Genomic DNA, 24,763 nt, shown 5'->3' on the forward strand with positions numbered 1-24,763 from the left:
ATCTTCCTTCCTTCCTTCCTTTCTTCCATTTTCCCTTCTTTCTTTTCTTTTCTTTAATCTTCAAAAATTAAACTTTGAAATCTTCCTTAGATAAGTTGAAAAGAAACAGTTTCTTAGCTTTCTTTTCTTTTCTTTCTTCTTCTCCTTCCTTCAGCTCGGCGGGGGGCCGGCGGGGGTGCGGGGGTGGGGGGGGGTGGCGGGGGGCAGGGTGAGGGAGGGGGCTGGGAGGGAGGCGGTGAGGGGCGTTTTCTGTTGTCTCGCTTTTCTTCTTCTTTGTAGTTTGTGTCCTCCTTTTCTTCTTTCTCCGTCTTCTTTCTTTTTTCTCTTTCCTTTTTTTTCTTTCTTTATTCTTTCTTTTCTTTCTTCTTCTTTTCTCCTTCTTTCTTTCTTCTTTCTTTCTTATTTTTTTTCCTTCCTTCATTTCTTTTCTCTTTTTTTCCTATTTAAATCTTCTTTTTTCTCTCTCTCTATTTTTCTCTCCTCGTTTTTTGTCGGTTTTCCACAAGTCAGACGTGATACAAACAACACTCACTAAGTTAAATTAGTTAACCTGATTATCAACACGGACAACCCACGGTACTTGTCACTAAACCATGATAAGAATTCCATAGCTTCCTCAATTCACCAAAGACATAGTGCCATGCATATGCTTAGAGTACTAGATAAAGATTTCAAAAGACTTTTAACTATATATATATATTAATATTTTATCAATTAAATATTCATTATCCATGATGATAGATAGAAAGATAGTTACACGCTATATAGCTGTTTACTGTTTATGAATGTACGACCAGATGCTTAAGGCTGCTGCATTTCATGCGTGGATGTTCGCCGAAGAATATGAGAAGGAATAACAAAGCAAGGCATGCATTAAAAGTTACATTTTCAATAAAATGAGTGACGAATTTCGAAGAATAAAATTATAATCGACAGGGTAAGTACTGCTAGAAGTAGAGTTGGATGGAGATTTTAACTTTTAAATTACTGTCCGACTTAGTTATGAAGACATTAGAAGTTGCAACCTCAAAATACATGCAGGTTAAGACTGCTATACATCCGATCGATCTTTAGGTAAAAATGTATATCCGATATAAATATAGTAGATTTATTAAATAGTTTAGATACTACGCGTCCTCTAATTGGTCCAAACGCTTGAAAAACCAGGTTTATAGCAAAGGACAGAATACACGCTCAGCTCAAACGTTTTGTATTTTATACAAGCAAAACAAAACGCTTGTGTCCTATACACCTATTTCGAAAATCGTTGTCGCACCAAGAGCCTCAAGTAACAAGCCAAGGCTCCAGAGAACGTCGGTACTTTTAATTATAATTGATTTATTCATGGTTCATGCAAGTGGCTATAGCTCTCCACTATAATAATAACAACTTTATTAATGTCTCTATATCTTCTAGCCGGGCACAAGTGCCCTACTAATCGGGGAGACAAAATTCTCAAGCAGCCTTGCTTGGAGCAATTTGTGAAGTTAAATGAAAATGCACCATGAATAAACTAGTTACAGCTAAAAGTACCGGCGTTCTCTGCGGTCTTGGCTTGTTGCTTGAGGCTTTTGGTGCGACAACGCTTTCTGAATTAGGTGTATATTACTGTGATATAAACACGCTGGGAGCTGTAGAGCAAGAGCTTGGTACGCCTCGTGTCTCTTTACGACTTTTTCTTGCCCTACAGCTCCCGGTGTGTTTATATCATACCACAGAGACACGCCTCGTGTTTCTTAATTTTCTCTTGCTCTACTTGCTCTACAGTGTTTTTATTACAGCAAATAGACACACGCCGTTTTATACTCATACTTATACTCACTATTTTTCAGTGTATATGAACCTTTCACCAGCCGGCTAGAAATTAATACTTATATTTTAGTAATAGTTATTGGTTATTTATCAAGGCAAGTGTAGAAATCTGCCACATGCTTCTGACGTCATGTCTATTACGATTACACTATATAAGGAAACTGTTCTACATTTAAACATATTTATCTATTAATAACAAAACTCACTGATTTAATTATGGAGATGATTGGATGGTCTAAAAGTATGCCGCATCCTGATACTATGAGAGACCGCGTTCATGGATCGAGGATTGGATGTGCAGTGGGCGGTTAAAATGTAGTTAAAAAAGAAGGAAAGGAAGGAAGGACTAAAAAAGAAAAGAAAGAAAGAAAGAAAGAATACAAAAACGAATGAACGAACGAACGAATGAATGAATGAATGAATGAATGAATGAATGAATGAATGAATAAATAAATAAATGGATGAATGAATGAATGAATGAATGAATGAATGAATGAATGAATGAATGAAAAATGAAAGAGAGAAGAATGGGAAAAATGGAAGAAAAAACAAGAAAAGAAAAGACGGAAAGTACCGCGTTGCACCATAGTTACAAGAGATGAATAGATCTCCCTCTATTAGCTATGGGTTGCACTGCTTTGAAATTGTAATGGTTAGGGAAGTTAACAGCATTTACATCGCTATAACCAAACGACTAATTGTCAATGTTAGGTAGTCCAAGTAGAATTGTTTGTTATTCTATTAAGCACAACAACAACAGATTTGTATATCTGGAACATTCCCAGTTGAATGACAAGAGTGGACGTGTCATTCTTGAACCGCATTCCATAGTCTAGTAGATACCACAATCAATTCCAATACCAGCGGTTTAAAACCAAAGTTCGCCAACAAGGTCTAAACGAACAAAAACGAAAGAAAAATGACAGACAGACGGAAAAAAGAATCTGTGACAAACATCAATGTTGGTGTTATTTTGATATTTTGTGGTGAACTCAATGTTAAATTAAATAGGTGGTTTTGGTTTTACTGATACTAATGAGTTATATATCGTTAACAATCATGATGAGATTATAAAAAAATATCATTTACAACTCAAAACTGTTTTTCTTCCGTAATTTCAAGTGATGCGGTCAAATTTGACTTCTCCAGCAGTCTTTGGTAAAACTAGTAAATAAAGTGCTAATACATCTAAAAGATGGCAATTCCTATTTTACCTGGTTTTTTTTTTTTAGTGGTAACTTCTTCGAGATTTTTCCTGACTTCTCGACTTGTTTTCCTGTCTTATCTTGTCTTATCAGCTTTTATTGTTTTTCTTTCTTTCTTAATTCCCTTCTAGTATATTTGTAAGCGTGGCTTATCTCATGCCATTTAACATGACCCTGATGTTATGTAAATCTCGTATTTTTTTGACTTCGTTTTACTAAGAAATATGCAATATATGCGTAGGATAAAGTTGAGTGTGTCCTGAAAGCAATTGCAAGACTTGGGAGCCCGCCTTCGAGCCCACGAACAAAATATAGATCCGAAAAAATTGATCCAGAATGTTATTGCAATCTTATCGGTGAATTCGAAAAAGTACATAACAGATATTTGATCGTAAGATAGCAAAAATGATTAAAAAGCCCTCAAACGAGGGCTGGTAGCTGGAACTTTGTGCAAACACGCCCTTGAAGATTACTGGATAAAATGGTTGACGAAAAAGAATCAATATAAGATATCTTGTGTTATAAATCTGTTAAGGTTTGTGTGTCTAACCGAGCGAGTGCGTAACCCTTTAAGGCACTTAACCTCACCCAGTGTATGTCATGTTGATAACTAAAACTCCAGCTTGATAAACAGCTATCTTACATATATGTATGTGGACATAACTTGATTCATAAACCAACAGAAACTATAATGCATTTTGGTATCCCTCGTTCTCTATCTTCTACAAAAGTTATCTTATGTTGTATCCCTGCAGTATTGTGCGGTATATTGAATCTCAATATTAATTTCTACAAAAATAGAAAACAAATTTCACCTCTTTTTTTAATTATTTCTGTTATAAAAACCCTTGCTGAAATTGTCTTGTTTACTAGCCCAGTTTTAGTGTTGCGTAACCCTAAGAGTCAACAACAAAATCTAGCTTGGTTTGCTTTCACCTTTTGGACTTTGAACTCCAAAGTCAAACTAGGATCAATGAAAAAGTAGCAGGTGTATTTGTACAGAAGGGTTTCGCGATAACATAGAGTGAATCCCAAAAATGAAGGCCTATCGCTTTCTTGATAATCTTTCTTTGAAATATTGATCATTATTTTAACTTTCGTTTTGTGTTTCATTTTCCACGAAAAAAATTTAAATAAGTCTAGATATAGCAATAAGCACTCTCATTACGTATGTTTTTGTGTTTTTAGACATTGCATCAACGTAGTTTACATAACTGAAATATCATTTTTTCTCAAATACTGATGCTAAAACCAATATAGCACCGCTACAACACCATGTCACCTTGTCATCCGATACCTTTTTCCTGTAATTATATCCAAACATTGTAAAAAAAACACCTTCCGAAAATGCCGAATCAAAAATTACCTTATTTCTAACATATGGATGGATTCTTTACAGCAAAATTACTGTCCGTCAAATAAATCCATGTTACTCAAAGGCTACTTTATTCATTTACGCGCGCATTTGTGAAGGGACTTGTGAAGGAACATCGTTATAAGCTAAGCGTAAAACAGTAGACCTATGGTCATGATATTGAAGGAATATTGAATTATTAAATTCAATGGTATTTTATCGCAAAATTTTCCAAAAATAAACCTGAAAAAATATATTAGATTTGGACGAAAATAAATCAGTGTCAAAACAACTCGCTGTAAAAAAAACTGTTTCCAATTTTAGCTTGATTTTTCTAAATATTAATCTTGGGGACTTATTTCTAAACAAATTGTTGAATAGGTAGTGAAATATACAGCAGTATAGATTGCAATTAAAACAGGACTCCAATTGACCAATCAGAAATCTCCAATAATATGATTTTGCCCTTCTCAAAGACAATGTCAGTCGGATTAATGATGGGTTCATTCACTTAATAAATCCAGAGAGAAAATTGTTTTTTCGAGATGTCATTTTCTAATTGCACACTCTTTCGATTGCTTTTGGTTGGTTTGATGGATTATTTACAATCAAGATGTGGGTTAGAAAGTCTTCGACACGGGCCTAAACATCTCTTGACTTTCAAGAGGGAATTATCAAAGTATTGCCTTGTGAAAAGTGACATGGGGGTCAAAACTTCGGATATCGTTCAGCTTTTTTTTCCGGAATAAATTATATAAATTTTGTCAAACGGTTTTGACTGCAAATAAAACACGTCTCCCAGGATACCCAGATTTTTGCCAAAAATGATAGTCCGAGCTGTGTATATAAGAAGCGTATTCGTAGCTTTGATTCATTGTCTACAAGAAGTTTTCTTGTCTCGAGTACGAAGGAACGGTCAGGCTAATGCTGAAGAATAAAGAAAACTTTGACGCAAAAGAAAGGATTACTTACTCAGTTAGGAGGCTTAAAAAGAGGATTTGAAAGTAAATATTTAAAAGGAATTGTAGTTGAAGATAAGAAGTGAAGTAGCCTCGTGGAAAATGAGATGGAAGTAAATGAATAGTCCAAATATAACGTAGGCGTTTATGCAGACATACACGATGCATTTGGCCAAAACCTTAATACGATTTGAACTCAGAATTCGTTAATTTTGTCAAACACACAAAACAAATGTTTAGTTTTCCTTCTTAGCTTCATTGTATTTATTTTAAGAACTGAATGAGAATGAATAATCATGTTCCTCAATGGTAATGAGACGCTATTGCATTATGGAATTAGAACCAAAACGTGCACAATTTTCAGGCGATTTTCATTGATCATCCTGGAAGGGAGGCAGCTTTCACAATCAAGATCTTAATCAAATGGAGGTAATCTATGTATTAGTAATATATAAAAGGCATCAATGACTTCCTCTATATTTAATGCCGAAAAATTGAATCGGATAAATGAAAAAAGAGGCAAAAAGTGATTCGCCTAGAATCCAGACTAAAGTGGTACGCACCTCGCATCCGTTCGCAATACGCCACAATTCGTCTTTTTTATTTTTCTAATCTTAATGTGCTTCGACATTATTTACGGCTGAGTCAAGGAGAAAGGCATAAGAATCAAGATTTTTTGGCTAAAAAAATTGTCAAATACAAAAGGAGAAATGCGCTCAATTAAGATAATAACCATTGGAAAGCGAAATGCTGTAATTTAGGTTTAACGAGTGTAAAGGAGGAAGTACTATAGTATAAATAAAGTGAAGTTTAAAATGAAATCTAATAAAGGTAAATAAACTTGCTGAAAGTGCCATACCGTAAGCGGTTAAAAGAGACTTGAAATTAAGACTAGGATGTGTCCTTCTTGGTCCATCACAAATTTTATCTTAATGGGCCTAAGCGTTGGAGGCTGGGTAGCTCGAGGAGATCTCGAAGGCGTATTTCAAATTAAGAAACACGTCAATCCAACATGAGTATCATACCAAGAGGGGGGAAGTGATAGTAATATTATATCTTGCGCCGGGTGATATATGGTTCAGTGTTGGTTCATCTCTTCTTGGTGTGATATTCTAATTAGGAAAGTATTAATACTTCAATGGCAACGCTCTGTGCATCTTTAATCTATAAATTGCCAAAAACTTAATCACAAGAAGGGAGGCGCTTCTCTTAGAAGTCGATGAACGGCCATCTTCTACGCCTCTATCCGCTAATAACCCTATATTTGATAACAATTTACTCTTTAGAAGTCTATCTTGTCGTTTTTGGTCATTTTTCTCATCTTAATGGTATAAGAGTGGGAAGATCTCGTTCGGGAGAATCCAACTGCCTGTGTTTGTTTAGCCTGATTGGTTCTTAACTCTGACACTTGAATTTTGAAAGCAAAACAATTGAGGTACAGAAACGCCATAAACGACATGTCTCTTGATAATAGGAGCTAAATTTACAGACTCTGATTCTAAGCCAGTCAGAGAATAGGAGTCTAATAGAAGCCGCGCGAGGTGATGAACTGAATACTTCAAGCTTGTCTCCGTCTGTAATCGGGTTATTTGAACGGACAAGTTAAAAACCATTTATTATTAAAAAAATAGAACAGAGGAAACGAAACAGGCATCAAAAAGCAGGGAATCACTTTACCAGGAAATCGCATGCCCAAGAGACATAAAAGGAAGAAATCCTGCGAAGACTTATCACAACTTGGTAAGCGCTCTTTGTTGCTTCGCTCTTACCGAAAGAAAAGAAAACTATGGCGACTGACGAGAGAAATTATACCGACCTGGGATGTCAGAGTCAAGTGGATTCCGAAGAAAAGGTGGCTTCGAAAATACTTGCGTACAGCGCTGTATTTCTTGTCGCCCTGGTCGGTAATATCCGAGTCATTGCCTTAGTTCTACGGAGTCAAGGTATGCGTCGAAGGACAATCAATCTTTTCGTTGTAAACATGGCTATCTCGGATCTTTTGATCTGCCTCTTTGTCATGCCAAGAACCATGGTGGAATTTGCAGATATTCCGGTAAAATGGCACGTGGAAGGGATCATTGGAAACGCACTTTGTAAACTGGTTTTCTTTATTCAAGATACCTCTATTGCTGTGTCGATCGAGAGCTTGGTCATAATAGCATGTGATCGGTATTTTGCGCTAGCTTATCCAACACACGCTGCACCTACTTCAAGAAGAAGGCTTCTTATCATCATGATGACGTGGATTGTAGCATTTTTCGTTCATTGTCCCTACTTTTTCACCTACAAGTTGGAGTCGTTTGGAAACACGACCTTCTGCATCGAGGTCTGGTCCCTGAATCCTCTTGAACACGTTGAAAAGAAGAAGACATTCTTCTACGCCACATTCTCGTTGTTTTGTTTGGCTCCAATGGTGCTCCTGACTGCCTTGTACTCGGGAATTCTCTACAAGCTCAAACAACAAGGCTACCTGATAAGAAGCGTATCAAACGGCAGCACCAGCTCAAAGAGAAAACGAGAGTACCATGTCCTGAAAATGGCCATTGCAATATTGATCGGGTTTGCTGTATGCTGGGCGCCCGTCAATACCTTCATTTTCATTTTTGTTTTCATTTGGAAGTTCGCGTTGCCATGTAACCTCAACGACCTGGTGTTTTTTGTGTTCTTCATGGCGTATGCTAACAGCGCAGTGAATCCTTGCATTTACATTTATTTCAGCCGAAATTTCCAAAAGCTTTCCAAACGACACCTCACCCAAAAACGTATCAACTTTGAAGCGATGCAGAATTTTTTTCGCATGAGGAACATGGCAAGAGTTTATTAGATTGAAAAAATATATATAAAAAAAAGATAAGCCCATAAACCTGATACTTGAAAATTCAATCAAGTTTCTTTGTCTCGAACGATGTTTAAAATGCATACAACTGATATTCCAGTGGAATAAAGCAAAATTCTACTAAAACTGTAAATAACCTCTGCATGATAGAGAGCACGACAAAGACATCACCAAGTACACTTATCGATTAGTCTTCGCTTTGTCGCTTGTTAGATATGTTTATATGAATTAAGCATTCATTTCTTGTGTCTCTCAAATATTCTGTAAACTAATAAGCGATTTGATAATATTTACACGTATAGAACGTTGAGTGACGCCGAATAATAATCATAAAGCCATTTGCTCTAGTTTTCTTATCGCAAAAAAACATGTACACCGAATGCATGCCACAAAAGTAACATTTTGCTTGGCGGTATAGTCTTTGCTATGGAATATGTTATTCCATACATAAAATCCCTAGAGGATCGAGGATCATGACGCGCCATAGTCCCAACAGGTAAATATTCTACTCGCCTTCGTCTTCTCGCCCACGTATTTTCTAGATTAAAAGCTCTAAGTTTCTTTGGCGCTTTCTTACACAATAGGACACTTACTACTATCCTTGTGGTAATGGGGTGGCCTTTTGTTTCTTTAGCCGTCTATAGACGCTCAGCTCTGGAATTCGACTAATCCATGTAGTCCTACAGGAAATACACACTACCTTTCCATTCATGCACACTTACATCCGAATAAAACTGCACTCCGACACAGACAAAAACTCCAAAATAAATCTCACAGTAATTTATTCCAGAAAATACAACTCCTTTGTTTCTTTTCAATTTCGAAAAGAAAAAGAGGATCTTGTCTGGTATAAAACACGGCTGCCTCAAGCGAGTATTGCCATGCTTAGCGTGGATTGTATTTAGAAACAGAAGTTATCGATGATCGATCGGCGCTTTTAAGCGATAAAAATGCCTGACAACCATTTCCTGGCACACCAGAAAAGGTATAACTGATATAAGCTCTATTTCAACGCCATTGGGATTGACCACAAACTTTTCAGTCCACACGAATAACCACACAAATAACCACTGACACGGCAAACGAGTAGCACACGGGGGAAATCTCATTTAAATTCCCTCCGTGCATGTGTTAAAGCTCAGATCTAGATGCCTTAAGATAAGTTCAAGCAAGATTTCTTACCCCTAAAATCAATGCAAGGAATAAAAAAATATTACCAGATCAAAATCCAATCTCTCTTTCAAAATTGGATGATAAGATATCGCTGGGATTATGAGAATATTATTATAGTTTTCCGGTATACAGAGTTCATGTGCCCAAGCCGTCGCCGTGAAAACACAGGATTTCCATTCATCATTCATCATCATTATCATCATCGTCGTCATCATCATCATCATCATCATCACTAGAGTTGCTTTCGAGCTCACAGCCTAATTGCCCTTACCTGGTACAGCTAGTTGAGCAAAATTTTTTTTTTTTAATATAATAAATACTTTATTAAAACAAAGACGTGACACTTTACAATATACAGATATACCCAAAAAGCTATACATAACATTTTCTTTTCCTAATATTTCTTATACACGTTTTTTTTTTTTTTTTTTTTTTTTTTTTTTTTTTTTTTTTTTGCCTACCTCCTCCTATAACATATTTTTAAAGTGGGTGTTTTATTTATCTACAATAATATACATATATTAATATTTTTACTATTCATGTTGCTTTTTTTTTCTTCAATATTATTATCATTATTATTATAATTTTAATTTATTTTTAGTTGAGCAAATATACGTGTGCCCAAGATTCGGGGCGAAAACACAGGATTTCCATTCATCATCATCATCATCATCATCATCATCATCATCACTATTTTTTAATTTTAACATATTTAATTTATTTTAATATTGACGGCCCAAGAACAGAGGTTTATCCGTCGAGATCCTTTATTAAATTTTTAGCGGTTTTATCTTTAAAAAAACGTAAAATTTGTTTGACCACTAGAGTCGCTTTCGATCTCACAGCCTAATTACCTTTACTAGATAATGTTATTTTCGATCTATTATCTATTTGCGGAACATGAACTTATAGGAAATCACAAGTTCCTAGATCAATACCTTGTTTCTCTTTATTTGCTCGGTGTACTGATATTTAAACTGGTGCATGAGTTTGAATCGTGTAATTCAAAATATTGTCTTATTTTCCTTTAAATTTTTTTTCAAATGTTAAAAAACTAAGGAATCCGGAAAGTCAGTGAAAAAAAAACCCCCAGGAAATCGAAATACCCACTGCATCACTCGATGCGGTAGCCTATCATGGAATAAACCTTATCCATTGTAATATCGCTTTTGCCTAAGAGCTTCCTTCAGCATTGAGCTAAATTGACGTATACTTTTGATATTGTAATCATTTGGAATTCTCTTCCTTAATATCATTTAAGCTGCAAGCGTTTTAGTCGATGTAAACCGAAAAATTTGTCTCAAGAAATTGCAAAATATGTGTTGGCGCATGATTGGCTCGACTAAAAAGGAACTTTTCAATCGTTTGGCGTAAAATGATTAACAAGTGCGATTTGGAATTTCATGGTGCATATTATCAGCTTTCTTTATGATTTTTTTGCTTCTATTGGTGTAACAGATATCTACTAATGAAGGAAGAAGAAAAATAAGATTACAAAATCACGCGTGCTTTTCCTAAAAAACCGGTGAAACATTTCTTTTGCCTGACACTTCACAGACTCAAACGTGTGAAAACTTCTTGTCATTCAAGGTAGGAAACGTAACACAAAGTCTTCAAACACTAAAAGTATTTGCTCAGTACAGTGTCAATAATTCAAGAAAGGGGAAAAGCTCAATGTTTTCAAAAGTAAATAGTAAGCGCGAATGTGGATAACGACCTGTTACACTTCTCATTTTTTTGACGCAAAAGTCATACAAAAAATAGTTGGCAAAGTAAGAATTACTTTAGTTACAGCTCGGTTCAAAAGTACGCCGGAAGATATTTGAGGCCGTTGTCGATTTGAAAAGATAATGCAAGTTTCGGTTTAGTTAAACTCGTCAAAAAAAAAAAAAAAAAAAAAAAAAAAATTGCGAGGTTTTCTCTGCATGGATCGCCATCTTGGATTTTTTTCTTTTTTTCAGCTTTTTGCAACGTTGACACATGTCGGCACACACTTATTTCTTTGCTTGAAAAGAGTCATTCATCAATGTCTTTGTAACAAGACGTTAAGAATCAAAAGCGCTGCATTGTGAAATAATCAAAGGATGTATAGAAACTAAGTACGCTGTCAAGCAATTTGGCTTCTAGAGGTCTTTCTGGCTTCCCTTCGCGCTGATTGGAGCCGGTTCCGCTAAGAACAATTTAATCCGTCCTTTTTCATAAAAATTGGCTCTCAAAATCGTACCCTCTGTTTGTTTCTTACTAAAAGAAAGCACTTTCAGAACTCGATTTGTCAAGATTCGAAAATTTCAAATGATTTGAAAACGTTGATTTTAACATTAGCTTTGACATGTTTAATCAGTAACATGGTTTTCGGTTTCGAAATTGTCAGAGGCGACTGATAGGCGAATGACCAAGCGACAGAAGACTTCATTTTGTAAATTACTGATTTGAAAAGCGCGATCGGTGTTGGGTTTGTTTGTAAAGAGTGTTTGCCTTTCTTCATTAAACCTAAAAAATACTAATTTATTTTAAATACTGATACGAGAGAGATTTATTAGTATTGCCAGAAGCAAGCGATTATCATCTCCAGATCAAAGGAAGGTCGATCGAAGATTTTAGTCATAACAAGGCTTTGGAAAATAAAAAAGGCGCAGAAATTCTCTGGATACGATAAAACAGAAAATATAATATCATTAGGTACTAATTTCGACCCAAGAATTGATTGTGCCCGCGGGAAGTGGTTGGGTTCGCACCCGTACACTCTTGTAAGGCACACACGTTGCACGTTGTTGTTCTTGTAACAAAACAATGGGTGTGGTTCACTTTGAAAATACGGTAGCAATTGATTTCCTAGAGGAATTGTTCTGGGGGACAAAACAATAGACCGTCTTTTTCTTGTACAAAAAATGAATCCAAAGTCTCGGGATTCTGTGCTGCTGGTCTATAGTATATGTGCGGCTAAAGTCCAATCCACGACGACAGCCTTCCAGGTACCCTTCAGTCTTTGACTAGATCTATCTACATACGACTGGTGTGTAGGAGAAGGAAGACAATTTGAAAATAGTTATAACTAAAGGCGAAGGATTCACTTCAGCAACTACTTTTCTTATGACATTTAAGTATTTCTGTGCGGGGGTTTTGTATTGATAATTAAAAACGAGCCCGCGATCATGCACAGCGGGATGAGAAGGTAGTCTTCATTCTCGCTACCCTACCTGTAGTTTTAAATCTAAATGTGGTGTACATTAGAAGGACCATCAAGGATAATTTAAGGTTATTCATTGGCTTCAGGAAGTATTTAGATTGTTGGTACGTCTACTAGATCTGCGGGTTTTTCTATCTTCTAGGTAAAGATACAGGCGGTTCCAATTAGGTGTCGCGATCATGGCGCCAAATGTGATTATCAACTAGCATAAATTTTGTTAATTCTGATTGAGATCAATGTAGAATACATAACAAATTCCCAAAAGCCAATGACAAAATGGCGTCCTTTTTCTTTTTATTCATTACTCTCGTTTCTTAGTTCCCCTTCATTCCCTCTCGCTCTTTCTTTCTCTTCACATTATATTTAAAAAATTGGAACAGCGGATACATGAAAAAGGAAAAAAAGAACTAATATAAAAGTGGATGGATCGATAGATGGATGGATGGATGGATGGGTGGGTGGGTGGGTGGGTGGGTGGGTGGATGGATGGATGGATGGATGGATGGATGGATATGGATGGATGGATGGATGGATGGATGGATGGATGGATGGATGGATGGATGGATGGATGGATGGATATGGATGGATGGATGGAGGGGTGGGTGGGTGGATGGATGGATGGACGGATGGACGAATGCACTGATGGACGGATGGACGAATAGGATGGACGAATGGGATGGGCTGATGGAGTGATGGAAGGATGGGTGGACCGGACGGAGGAAGGAAAGAACTGAACGAACGGATGGATGCATGGACGGATGGATAGATAAATGAAAAGAAAGGCGCAACACCCTAAATTGAGTTACATTGCCAGTAATATTCAAACGACCACATGCGTTGTCAACTAAATCTAGTTGTGGCTTAATAAACAGATCCGATTGGCTGAACGAAACCTATATCTGAATCAATAAAGTAATAATTCAAGCACAAAACACAAAAGATAAAAGATACATAGTGCAATTTGTATGATAAGACGAGTTGCGATGGTGCGAACTGATTGCTTTTGGCAACGCTCTAGGCTATCGATAGAATCATATCAAGGTTTTTAGCTCATAATACGACAAAACTTCAGTAAAGAGCATGATGAATACAATAGATAAACAAAGGCTTATCGATAAAACGAGTAAATCTAGTATTTTCTGGATTCGTTTCGCTGAACTGCAGTCAGGTTTGGAAATGATTCGTTTCTTTCTATTTAGAACTGCTTTATTTTATTTTACTCTCTTATCCAATTCATCAGCTGTACGCTTGTGTCGCTAGTTCTGATTCTGCTGTTTGAAGCCCTTTTTTGATCATGCATGTTTATCAGTATACCAAATATCGAGCGACCTTCATCGATGAGCACTTGTTTATATCTTGTTCAAATCTGCACGAATTCACTCTTCTCTAGATACTTCTTCATCAGAGGTTTTTAAAGTTTGAGGGGGAAATCTTCTCGATCTTTCTCTGCGTCACTCAGAGACAGATAAGAACGCGGCAATCAGGTTGTGAAAGCAATATCACACGCGTCTAGATTAATAATGGCAGTAAAAATATGACTTATCTACGCTACTCAATTCATCAAGTGTCCTGACCCTTATTTGTGAAAGTAATGTTATGTTAAGTGGTTGGGATATGCGGTAAAACCTGTGGGAAAGCGCCGCCTGTCAAGAACGTCCACACAAGTCATAGAACTAAGTCAATAATTACATGGAAGGTGAAAATCATTAGGTATTTCTGACGAAATTCAATTAAATTTGTGCTGTGGCGGTCTCAATTCTAGTGCTATATTAAAGAATATCGCGTAGCCGGTTTGCCCTATGGATGCGATACACGATCTGACTGTTCATCAATAATCCGATGATTGAAGTCTTTTAGCTGGAAGTAAACTAGCTTATCGGTCTCGTATTAAGGAAGATGATGAATACGCAAGTTCTTTATACTGCCATTGAATCGCTAAAAAAGCCGACACGATCCTTTTTTTTTTTTTGCTTTTTTTTTTTTGCTTTTGAATGTTAATTTTCAGTACCCTCAGGTTGGATTGCAGCTCTACCGCCATTAGATTTTAAACTCCCGGGGTTGTCATAGAAACCTATGTCATATCAACATCCTCACCTTTTCCGTTGTATCGGTGAAGCTATCTTCGAATTAGTACTCATGGATCGATATATCAAAACCTTATCGCTCTAAATGAAATCGAGCTGCAGGCTCTACACATTTTTTTTTTTTTTTTTGTGATATGGGACTCTGGAAATGACTGATTGATAGAAATACACCTAGACAAATGCGATAATGCTGATGAGACTGAATCTGAAAAAAATTCCCTAGGATGTCACGTGACTTAGACGACCTTATTGATTGGATAAAGGAAGGAAACCATTATAGTGCCACAGACCCTATTATAAGATTCAATCGAATTTCAGTTATTCTTTAGCATTTATTCATTGTATCATTTAATAATTCAATTCGCTTTAAGTCAAATATAAAAGGATAAATCTGAAGGTCTGTGTCATATGAAACGAAGCGAAGAATATGGTCATCATCCATCATACTTAACAACTGCATCGCACTTAAAATATTTGAAAATAAAAATGTAAAAAAGTGTTTAAAAACCTCTATAAAATGCGTTACATCCTGTTACTAATGGAGATTTTGAAGTTGTCGCCTATTTGTCATCCAACAAAGATTTTCATGTTTTCAGTGCATCAAGAGATCCGAGCGCTATACTTCAGTTTGGCTCGCGGTGTTTTTATATAGCTAAGTAGATTCCCTCAATCTTGAATTCTTTATAACGCGAATCTCATTTTAATGGTATAATAGAGTTAGAAAGCCAAAGTTCCATACGTTCTCCAAGTGGTCGAAAAATTTATTACCGGAATTAAAAATTTTCAGAGGATAAAAGATGCCGTACCTGTCATTCTTGTTCTAGATCTGGTATTTACATCAACCAGTCGAGTAAACTTCACAAGTTATTTGTAAGTAGGAATACGAATCAGATTTGTCAGTCATTCTCGAGCGATTAGAACGAACAGTTAGTAGCAGCTGGAGTGCTGAACAGTATAGCATTCTATGGTTTCAAATTGTAACTAATCGTCTTGAAGTTTTTAGTACAGACAAGAAGAATAAGACGTTAACCGACGTTATCAAGGTAAGGCTTTTTTTTGTTTGTTCGAAGGTAGATTAGATCAGAAAATAAAAAACGATTATAATTTGTTTGAAGAAAGGTTATAAGGGGATAGATAGACAACGGTACTTGGATTGGTTCACATTAATTGAAACAAGGGCTTTTTTTTTTCTTACCCTTGCTCCCAGAACTGAACTGGGAAAAGGCTTTTTGCTTTGGGTGAGAGAGAGAGAGAGAGAGAGAGAGAGAGAGAGAGAGAGAGAGAGAGAGAGAGAGAGAGAGAGAGAGAGAGATGAGAGAGAGAGAGAGAGAGAGAGAATGTGTGTGGGTGAGAGTGAGAGGACTAGTATAGAGAGAGAACTTGGAGTACGTTATATGATAGCGAAAAAAAGCATGTTGGAGGATACAAGAATAATCAATATACCATGCATGAAGGTCTCTTGGATTAATAGAAGGGCGAACATTCAAAACACAGCTGTATCCAAATCCGCACTTGGATTATATTGTGCTTATATTGATGATCAGAAAATTCTGCGGCGTCAATTTTTTCACTTCTTTTGGCTCAGAAATTCTGTTTTATTTTTGTGTTATTTTTCAAGATATGATTATAGTCATTATTACATGATTTACAACAGACGCCTTTTCTGTATTATTATGACTAATATTTGTACCATTCAGTCGTCTACATTTGATCCTGCACCAAAGTAAACAACAAAAGGGTCACTGCCTTGAATTCCAAGTCTCTCATATAAAAGCAAACTAGATTTCGAACCGGTGCTGTTAAATCGTAAGGCTCTTATTCTCAAGAAATTCGTTGCTTTAAACGTCAAGATCTAGTAAAAAAACTATAAGGTAAGCAAATAGTCAGTTACCTTATCGAAAAATAACTAGCATAAAAGATATTTATGAATAATTTTAACGATTGATTAGAATGGCAATAGAATGTTGAAACTAGCATCAAATTAATTACTAAGTTGTACCACAAAAGTTTCCAGTGGTGATTGAAATGTTTTAGGAAGCTTTGTCTAGAAATATATATTATTTTATGTATATTATATTTATTTTGCGGGATTTTTATTTTACTTATTTTTAAATTACATATGAAGAGTAGATGGGATGGGAGGGAGTTTTATAATGTATAGATAGAAAGATAGAAAGGTAGGTGTCCTCTTTTAGTTCACAATTTATTGTAAACTAGAAAATTTCGACACGTAAATAAAGTTATTATTATTATTATTAATATTATTATTATTATTATTATTATTATTATATTAGCTTTTTTTATAATCAAATATGCGATCTCAATGGAATACGAATGCAAATCTGCGCACCCTACTGACTCCAACGCCCGTTCAATGGAACTTCCACATTATCAAAAATATATTCTATAGTAAAGTTTGGTTCGAATTTAGTCTTCTTGCTTTCAAGCATTTCATCAAACATGGTTTATATGGTTTTATACCGGGTATAAATATGTATATATGCCCGTGGATAGTTTTTTACTGGCGGTACGTCTCAGCATAACATAAAAATTTCGGTCCATTGCTTTTAATTAAATGAAAATTCCTTTCAAAACATTCAAGGGAACACATCAGTACAATCTAAGGTAGGAATGCCGCGGGATAAACCGTAGTAATTAAATCAGCTCGCACCGACTTGGCTCGTCACTACAAGATAACCTTTTAGTAAGGGATTATATTCTCTAGCGGTTTAGACTTTTCGATAGATCTTTATTAAAAAAGACCCATTTGGAAAATCAAATTACGATCAAAAATCAAAAATCATGTATGGTCATAAGTAGTGTTAATAGATTTCGCTCTTTTAATCCATCAACTTCGTCATCACATCTCAGTTGATCATCTTTTAAAGCTCCTTAATGCGTCCACCAAGGGCTAAACTGACTAAGCCTTTTAACATCTTACTACAAGTAAAAACCTAAAGAGTCTTAGTCCTTATGTTTTTTGTACTTTTACATTTCTGGTTGCCTGGATGCCAAATCACGTGTTATCACTGCTTCTAATAAGGTAGTAGAGAGTTTTAGATTTACGTTCACGGCAAACGTGAAACGTCAGTTGACCAGTAAAAAATTCTTTTAAATGACTGAAAAAGAATCGCAAAAAAGTCCAAGTAGTAGAATAACAAAAGAGTATTTGCGCTTGGTGAGAAGGTTTGTAAAAGGTAAAGTAAAATACAGGAAAACTATGAAAACGTGGTCACGTTTGCCATTTGCGGGGAGAAAAAAAAGTCAATCTAAAACTCTCTAGTGACAAACTTTACTCGGCTGTGATGGGTTGTTAACTGGGCGGGGAAACTTATCGAGGAAGTATATATCCTTGCCTTTATTCAAAAATAATAGAATAAGATTTAAGATTAATACAGTAGCTTGGGCGTAACGTTGTCCCATTTCTGACCACATGTCATTCTCTTGAGAATAAGATTCTTTGTTTGAGTTGTATCCTTATTTGTCTTTTAAATTCATGCACAACTGTTACAGCCATTCTCAATCACACGCGCCCTCTAGCGATTGTTACTGTCTCGACGAACATGATTTTGGTGGACGTCAATCACAAGGCGTTTCCATAACATTGTCGGAAAACACAAAGCTATAAGGGCACGTGCTTATAGAATGTCATGGAAACGCCTTGATTGACGTCCACCAAAAGCTTCTTCGTCGCGACAGAAACAATGGCTAGAGCGGCGCGTGTGATTGAGATGGCTGTAAACTAAAAATGATAGTCTTGAGAGAGACGCGTATTCTAAAATGGAAAAACATTGCGCACAAGCTGAAAAGCTCTCAGTGTTATAGACCATACGAAAAAACGAGTGTAAGACTGGGAACGAGCACCACGAATAATGTGATTTCAAAAATATATTATATAATACTAAAAGTATTTAAATATCTAATCTATGTCTAAAATGCAATCTATTTTTAAAACTATTTTTAAATCTTTCTGTATTAACTCTTGGCAAAGAGACTACTTTTATTTCTAAGATGGTTGGATGACTGCTTTGTGTTAGGTAAATATTGAAATAGAGGATGGAGATACGGGTTGAAAACTTTAAATATAGAGGTTTTGCACCACCACGTGACGGCAGCCATGTTAGATGGCAGGAACAATACAATCGTTTTACATGAGAAAGAATTGAATTCCCGAGAGCACAGGGATTTTATTGTTCTGTCATCTAGCCACAGGCAGTCCAAGCAGTATTATGGCGCCGGCACGTGATGGTGCAAATCCTCTTCTGCAAAAAGCCTAAATATGACGTCAGTAAGTCAGTTGTTATTAGTATCAAAGACCTAAAATCAAAATAGTATTCGGGTCATTGGAAGTCAGCCCAAGAGCATGACGCATGGCTTTTCATTTCATACTACGTGAGACCGACAATGTACGAATTCCGATATGAACTTTTATATATCTTGTCGATCTATAGCTGTTTCATATCAGTATCCTTTCGAATAATACCAAAATATCCGTTTAGAGTGTGTGAAAGGCTCGTTATTGGCAAATTCAACACTTTACATAACTGTACCGTGGCCTCAAAAGCTCTCCTTCAGATGAAAGATGATTGTTTCATCGCGTGTATGTTATATTGATTAGTTTGGTGTTTTGCGTTTGGGTTGAGAGATCCAAAGTCTGTCAAGTAAATTACTTAATCACGAGAAACGTAAGTGGAAATTATAACTATAATTATAAATTATACTTTGCGGAAATAAGCTCTCGCAATTTCTACATTATTCAATTTCAAACAGGCACGTAGGTGGAAAACGCGTTTAAGAACTGAACAGAACAACAAAAGAGAACAGACATATTGTTGGAACCTTATTGAAGTAGCTGTCTCAAGAGCTAACGCACTTGATTCAATAATAATTTTTACATTACAACAACTCATCGGTAATTTCTTTATCATTGCACAAATGTGCGCCACAAATATAATCTAATATTTTGGTTCTAAATTTCAGCAATGGATCGAGCAAATAGTACTTTTCCCACAGGACCAGACTTGAATTCTTCGTCTCAAAGATGCAGTGTCATTCCAAACGACACCGATGCCGAGATCATCATCAAGATCTTCTCACTCTCAGTGATTCTATTTCTCTCTACCTTTGGTAACATTCTAGTCATTGGCGTGGTCCACAAAAACAAATCAATGCGTCACAAATCCATCAACCTTTACATCGTCAATCTCGCAACTTCGGATCTTCTACTTGCTCTGGTTTTTATCCCGGGGACTATATGTGAGCTTTTGAACGGGCAAGGCACCTGGCTTATCACAGGATTTGTTGGGGAAGCGACGTGTAGACTGGTGTACTTCATACAAGATGTGTCAATTGCTGTATCTGTACAGAGTTTGGTCGTAATCGCATTTGATCGCTTCTGCGCAGTCGTTTATCCACTGCGCATCACAACAACCTCGTCTACAATTCGTCTAATTGTGATCCCCATGACATGGCTAGTGGCCTGTGCGATACACGCCAGCCATTTCTTCACCTACAGACTGCAATGGAATCCCCAAGATAACACTACGATGTGCAGACACATTTGGTCGACAGATAAGAATGAGCACGATGACATAATGCTGAAACATTACTTGGCAATGTTCTGTTTGTTTTTTGCGATACCAGTTTTGCTCCTAGTGATCTTGTACTCGTTAATCTTTGCTAAACTGAGGCTGCGGAGTCAAAAAATGAGTCTGCGCACTTCGGGGACGATAGAACGGCGCAGAGAACAAGAATGGAACGTTTTGAAGATGGCTTTTGCAATAGTTTTGGCTTTCTTCATGTGCTACGGCCCTTTAAATGTCGTTGTCTTCTTCATCATCTTCAAATGGGGTACAATCGGAGATGCTTGCAATATCAAAACGATATTGTTCATCACAACGTTTCTATTCCTGTTCAACACGGCGCTCAATCCATTCATTTATTTCATCTTCAGCGAGAACTTCAGGCTAGGATTTGTGCGGATGTTCGTGCGCACCTCAAAACATGGCTCAGGAAAGTGCTTCCTGAAGAGTATCAAAAAGATACGAACAACGGATTATGAAAGTGGCCATAGAACTGTGTACAACGTTATAGATACGGCTGTTTGATGATACCCGAACTGATAAGACAATGAGAATCAAGATGTAAGGCGGGATGAGGAAAACCAGTCGTAGACACTTATCTGTAGTGATATGCCATTTGATACAACTTTTAACTCCATGAAAAGTAGGTTTACACTAGTTTTAAGTAAGGTATATCAAGTTTAGTTTTCAAATTAGGTGATTAATATTTAACAATTCAGTATTCGCCAAAGGCGAAGTGAATATCGGGGAATATTTACCGAGACGCGAGTCTTCGAGCGGAGAGGTAAATATTCTCCAATATTCACTGAGACTGAGGCAAATAATTGTATAATTAGTATAGATACACAGATTCTTTCAAAAAAAAAAAAAGAAGATAAAAGACATTTTTTCCGGTAACAGCAACAAAGCGTCTGGCCGCCATTTTGGATTATCGCTGGAGGTGATTATTGTGTGATAGTGTGAGTTTCTCGACCAATCAGCGCGCGAGATTTTCAATAATCACCTGTGTATTTTTTTCTCAATACATTTAGCATTTTTACGAAAGTGATTATAATGATTTCGTCGCGCTGATTGGTCACAATTTACGTCTAATTTCTAATGGTAGCGGACGATTTGTCATATATCCTATGCTTTCTTCTATAAAAACGCGGGAATTAAGATAGATTTATAATCTTTTTTTCTAGCAAATTGTTCAAAGCAATAAAATTCAACATTTCCGTCTAATGAGAACTCCGCATTACTTGATGTGTCAATAGCCACTAGCATTTGTTCTCTAAACATGACAGCCTTGTTGAAGAGTCGAGTAAATATTGCGGGGTTTGGCAGCGTATATTTGATCCGACCTATTACGTCACACGTTTTGACGTCACACGGAGTCTTTTCTTCCTGATAGCTGATCATGTTTTACTGACGTGGTCCACTTCCTTCATATCCTCAATAACAGTCTCTTAAGAATTGTATTGACCCAGCTATTTACTTTCAACTTCGCGTAGGCTGTAAAAAAAATGGTTGATATCCGGTAAATGGGACGCGCTAAACGACGGTAGTGAAATTGCCCGTCAAACCACACGGTAACTACTAACGTATAAGCAAACTTTTTTTTCGTTTTCTCAATTCAAAATATCGCTTGTATTCTTAGTAAAGATTCTTAATCTTTTGCCTCGAAACATGAATCTACCTCAATCAAAAGCGGACGAGAGCTTTGAGAGTATAGTCGGTCTGAATCACTCGTTAAGATAAGAGTGCTTATTGACTGAGTGAAAGCGAGACAACTATTGAGCATCGCATTGTTTTAGCTGGTCTAAGAGCCCTTGCAAATCTTAGTGTCATGCTCTGACAGTCAAAGCACACCAGAATTCAGTATGTTTTTTTCAATATTTATTTGCGAGTATTTTTTTCATTCCCTCGTTGACATTTTAAATCCTAGTAGGACCTTTTTCTGAAGGATGCGCACTCAGCGAAATCCGAGATAATGTGGGGAATGAAGCTGGGATGTTAATTCTGGAATACGAATTATGCATGGCAAACACTCACGGCTTTTTGCTTGCGGTTTAATCAGAAAAATACAACAGAGATTTTGTACCATCACGCACCGGTAGCCATGTTAGTTGGCAGAACATTTAAATCCCTACTTTAAAACGATCGTTTTCTCCCTGCAATCTAACATATGGCTGCCGTCACGTGATGGTGCAAAACCTCTATCGTCGATCTGTTTGCCGTTGTAGGTGTGCACACAAACACTCGCTTTTACTCTCCCCAACCATAGATAATGTTGAAGAATATTTACTACAGATGCTGTCTGGCCACCGTATAGAGCGAAATATCTGGCTTCTTTTCTTTCTACTCTAGCTTTGTTTATTTTATTTTGGGATCGGCTGCGCGTGTTTGTATGAAAAGGTTTGCGGTAGCCATTTCGTAGCGCAGGAACAATGTAATGTTTGTCCCAAGGTTTTCATTTCCCAGAGTGAAAAATTCATATTGTTTTACGTTTTACGAGCACAACATGGATGCCATTTATCGAATCAAAATATGGCGACCCATTTGATAACTATCGGTTCTGCACTGATTAGCGACTGACTAGCGACTGACTAGCCTCTCGTATATGTAACAACACTTATATGTTTCCACGTGAACACGAGGCTAGTCAGTCGTTACTCGGTCCAGAACAGTAGTTATTCAAACTATTCGCCATATTTCGATTCGGTGTATAAATTCCTACAAAATGAATATCGTCCCTCCACTGAGTCATAAAAAAAGAGGGATTGCGTGCACTAGCGCAAGTGCTATGGCAGATGTATTTACCAAGACATGGCTGCATGTCCTCAGTAACTAAGCTCCGCCTACATCATATTCTATTGTCAAAGCATGAGTCATAGTAATCTCATCTTAACCTTGTTGTCAAAATAAACCACTCGTTATTGCATTTAATTGCCAAGAGCCGCATTTTCACTACCTAAAAAACCTAATGATGTCTTATGTGGAGTGTTGACCACTTAGGTTTTGTATATTTAGACTTGTGCCTCGAATGTTGATATACGGACAAATCACAAACCGTCGATATATGGATTCATTAGAAATTAAACTTGTTCAATATACTTTGCCGAATATCACAGTGGGTTTATTTAATTTAAGCCATTGATATTAACACAACAACCTACACTTCCTTTCCTAGAAGAGGAACTCCAAGGAAATTTTAGATTTTTTCGGGTCAAAACAAGATAACGTGCTAACCATCATCATTGCGGTTCATTACTTTTTTCACAAACAAAAAACAGGAATTACAGCACTTTTTAAGCGAAGGGTAAAACAGCCGTAAAACTGAACATAATTGCTGTTATTAAATTCGAGCCATCAGACAAATATTCTTTGTCTTTGAATGCAACACTAATGCGAACCAAAAGGGCCGTAATATCTGCCATTATTCTTGAATCAGCTATATTTAATATTTTCATTTAAGCGATAATCGGGAATCTGTAGGGAAGATTTGGACTCGTGAGCAGAATATTTAGCTGTTACGGAGAATATAAGGATTGATTATATTTTATATCAATCTGGGTAAACTGGCTAGGTTCATTATGATACAAATCGAAGTAAAAAAAGCGCAAAATTCAAAATTGCGCAGATTTAAAAAAACTTACAGCGTTAATACTCCGGACACGAGTGAAAAACGTTTGCGCATGCTCTGAATCCGTATGCAAATTAGTCAAAACCTAACTGAATTTGAATTTCAAACATGCCTGATAAATTTGACTTCACAAAATGCCAAAACTAATTCTTTCATATTGTGTTCGTTAATACAGTATCTTGATCTGACGAAAGTATACTCTCGAACTTTTTTGTATACTTGGAGACAACAAACATTTATTTTCTCACTCAAACTCCTCCAAGTTCTTAGAAAACGTGTTGAAGTGCACGCATGCGCAAACGTTTTTCTCTAGTGTCAATACTGCGTTCTTATAGTTATGTTTTCCCATTTCAGATCCCGTGTCATTCCGTTGACACGTGGTCTGAAATGGAAAAAGCATTACACCTGAGTGCGCCAGAGCCGAGAAGGTCCATAGTCGCCACGTTGGTTAATTTCAACAAAAGATTTAAAGGTATCATATTGTTTACCAAACTAAAAACAAATTGCAAAAAATTGTTTTGGAATAACATACCCCGCGGAATCGGTAATACTTTTTTTAATCGATTTCGAACTAATACTGAGCGCATTGAACATTGACTTGCTGTAGCATCACAATAATCGACGCGCCGCAGCCAGTTGCGCGAAAGACAGACAGTCTTTGCGAATCGTTCTGTGTCCTGAATAGCTCAAACAAATGAGAATCCCTCGGAAGAAAAACAAATAGATTAGTGAGCTAAGAACAAAGAATGGTGACCATAGAGAGCTCGTCAAGGGTTCTTGGCCATTTTCTTATAAATACCACGAGAAATGTCTAAGATGGTAAGATCGGAAAGTCAGAGTGTATGTTAATAAAACATTGTAGCTGAGTTTTGCTGGAACGGCTTAGTGCTTTCAATAATGGAGGGATAACAACAAAAAAAATGGAAATGAATGGCAGCATTATCTT

At 36.6% G+C, this 24,763-nt stretch overlaps 2 protein-coding genes across 4 annotated transcripts; both read left to right on the forward strand.

Annotated features, from left to right (window-relative positions):
- The first annotated feature begins 871 nt into the window (after positions 1–871).
- Positions 872–21,642, forward strand: LOC116308331 (G protein-coupled receptor 83). 3 transcript variants are annotated; one of them, XM_089039244.1, is made up of 2 exons: positions 872–937; positions 19,591–21,642. In XM_089039244.1, exon 2 carries the CDS (start codon positions 19,593–19,595, stop codon positions 20,715–20,717), a length of 1,125 nt encoding a protein of 374 aa, XP_088895370.1. In that variant the 5' UTR covers positions 872–937; positions 19,591–19,592; the 3' UTR covers positions 20,718–21,642. The 3 variants fall into 3 exon arrangements, with proteins under 3 accessions (XP_088895370.1, XP_088895369.1, XP_031574583.2); XM_089039243.1 differs by lacking the exon at positions 872–937 and adding an exon at positions 15,051–15,653; XM_031718723.2 differs by lacking the exon at positions 872–937 and adding an exon at positions 18,188–19,295 and having other exon boundaries at positions 19,591–21,641.
- LOC116308334 (neuropeptide Y receptor type 6-like) lies at positions 6,420–8,504 on the forward strand. Its single transcript, XM_031718728.2, has one exon. It carries the CDS (start codon positions 7,117–7,119, stop codon positions 8,152–8,154), a length of 1,038 nt encoding a protein of 345 aa, XP_031574588.2. The 5' UTR covers positions 6,420–7,116; the 3' UTR covers positions 8,155–8,504.
- Positions 21,643–24,763: the final 3,121 nt, after the last annotated feature.

This window comes from Actinia tenebrosa, unplaced genomic scaffold (genome assembly GCF_029948245.1).
Source record: "Actinia tenebrosa isolate PJP-AT-01 unplaced genomic scaffold, QUT_ActTen_1.0 PGA_scaffold6__47_contigs__length_16458017, whole genome shotgun sequence".
Taxonomy (NCBI): Eukaryota; Metazoa; Cnidaria; class Anthozoa; order Actiniaria; family Actiniidae; genus Actinia; species Actinia tenebrosa.

Coding starts and splice junctions, on each gene's coding strand:
- LOC116308334 (XM_031718728.2), top strand. CDS start 7,117: ATGGCGACTGACGAGAGAAATTATACCGACCTGGGATGTCAGAGTCAA.
- LOC116308331 (XM_089039244.1), top strand. CDS start 19,593: ATGGATCGAGCAAATAGTACTTTTCCCACAGGACCAGACTTGAATTCT.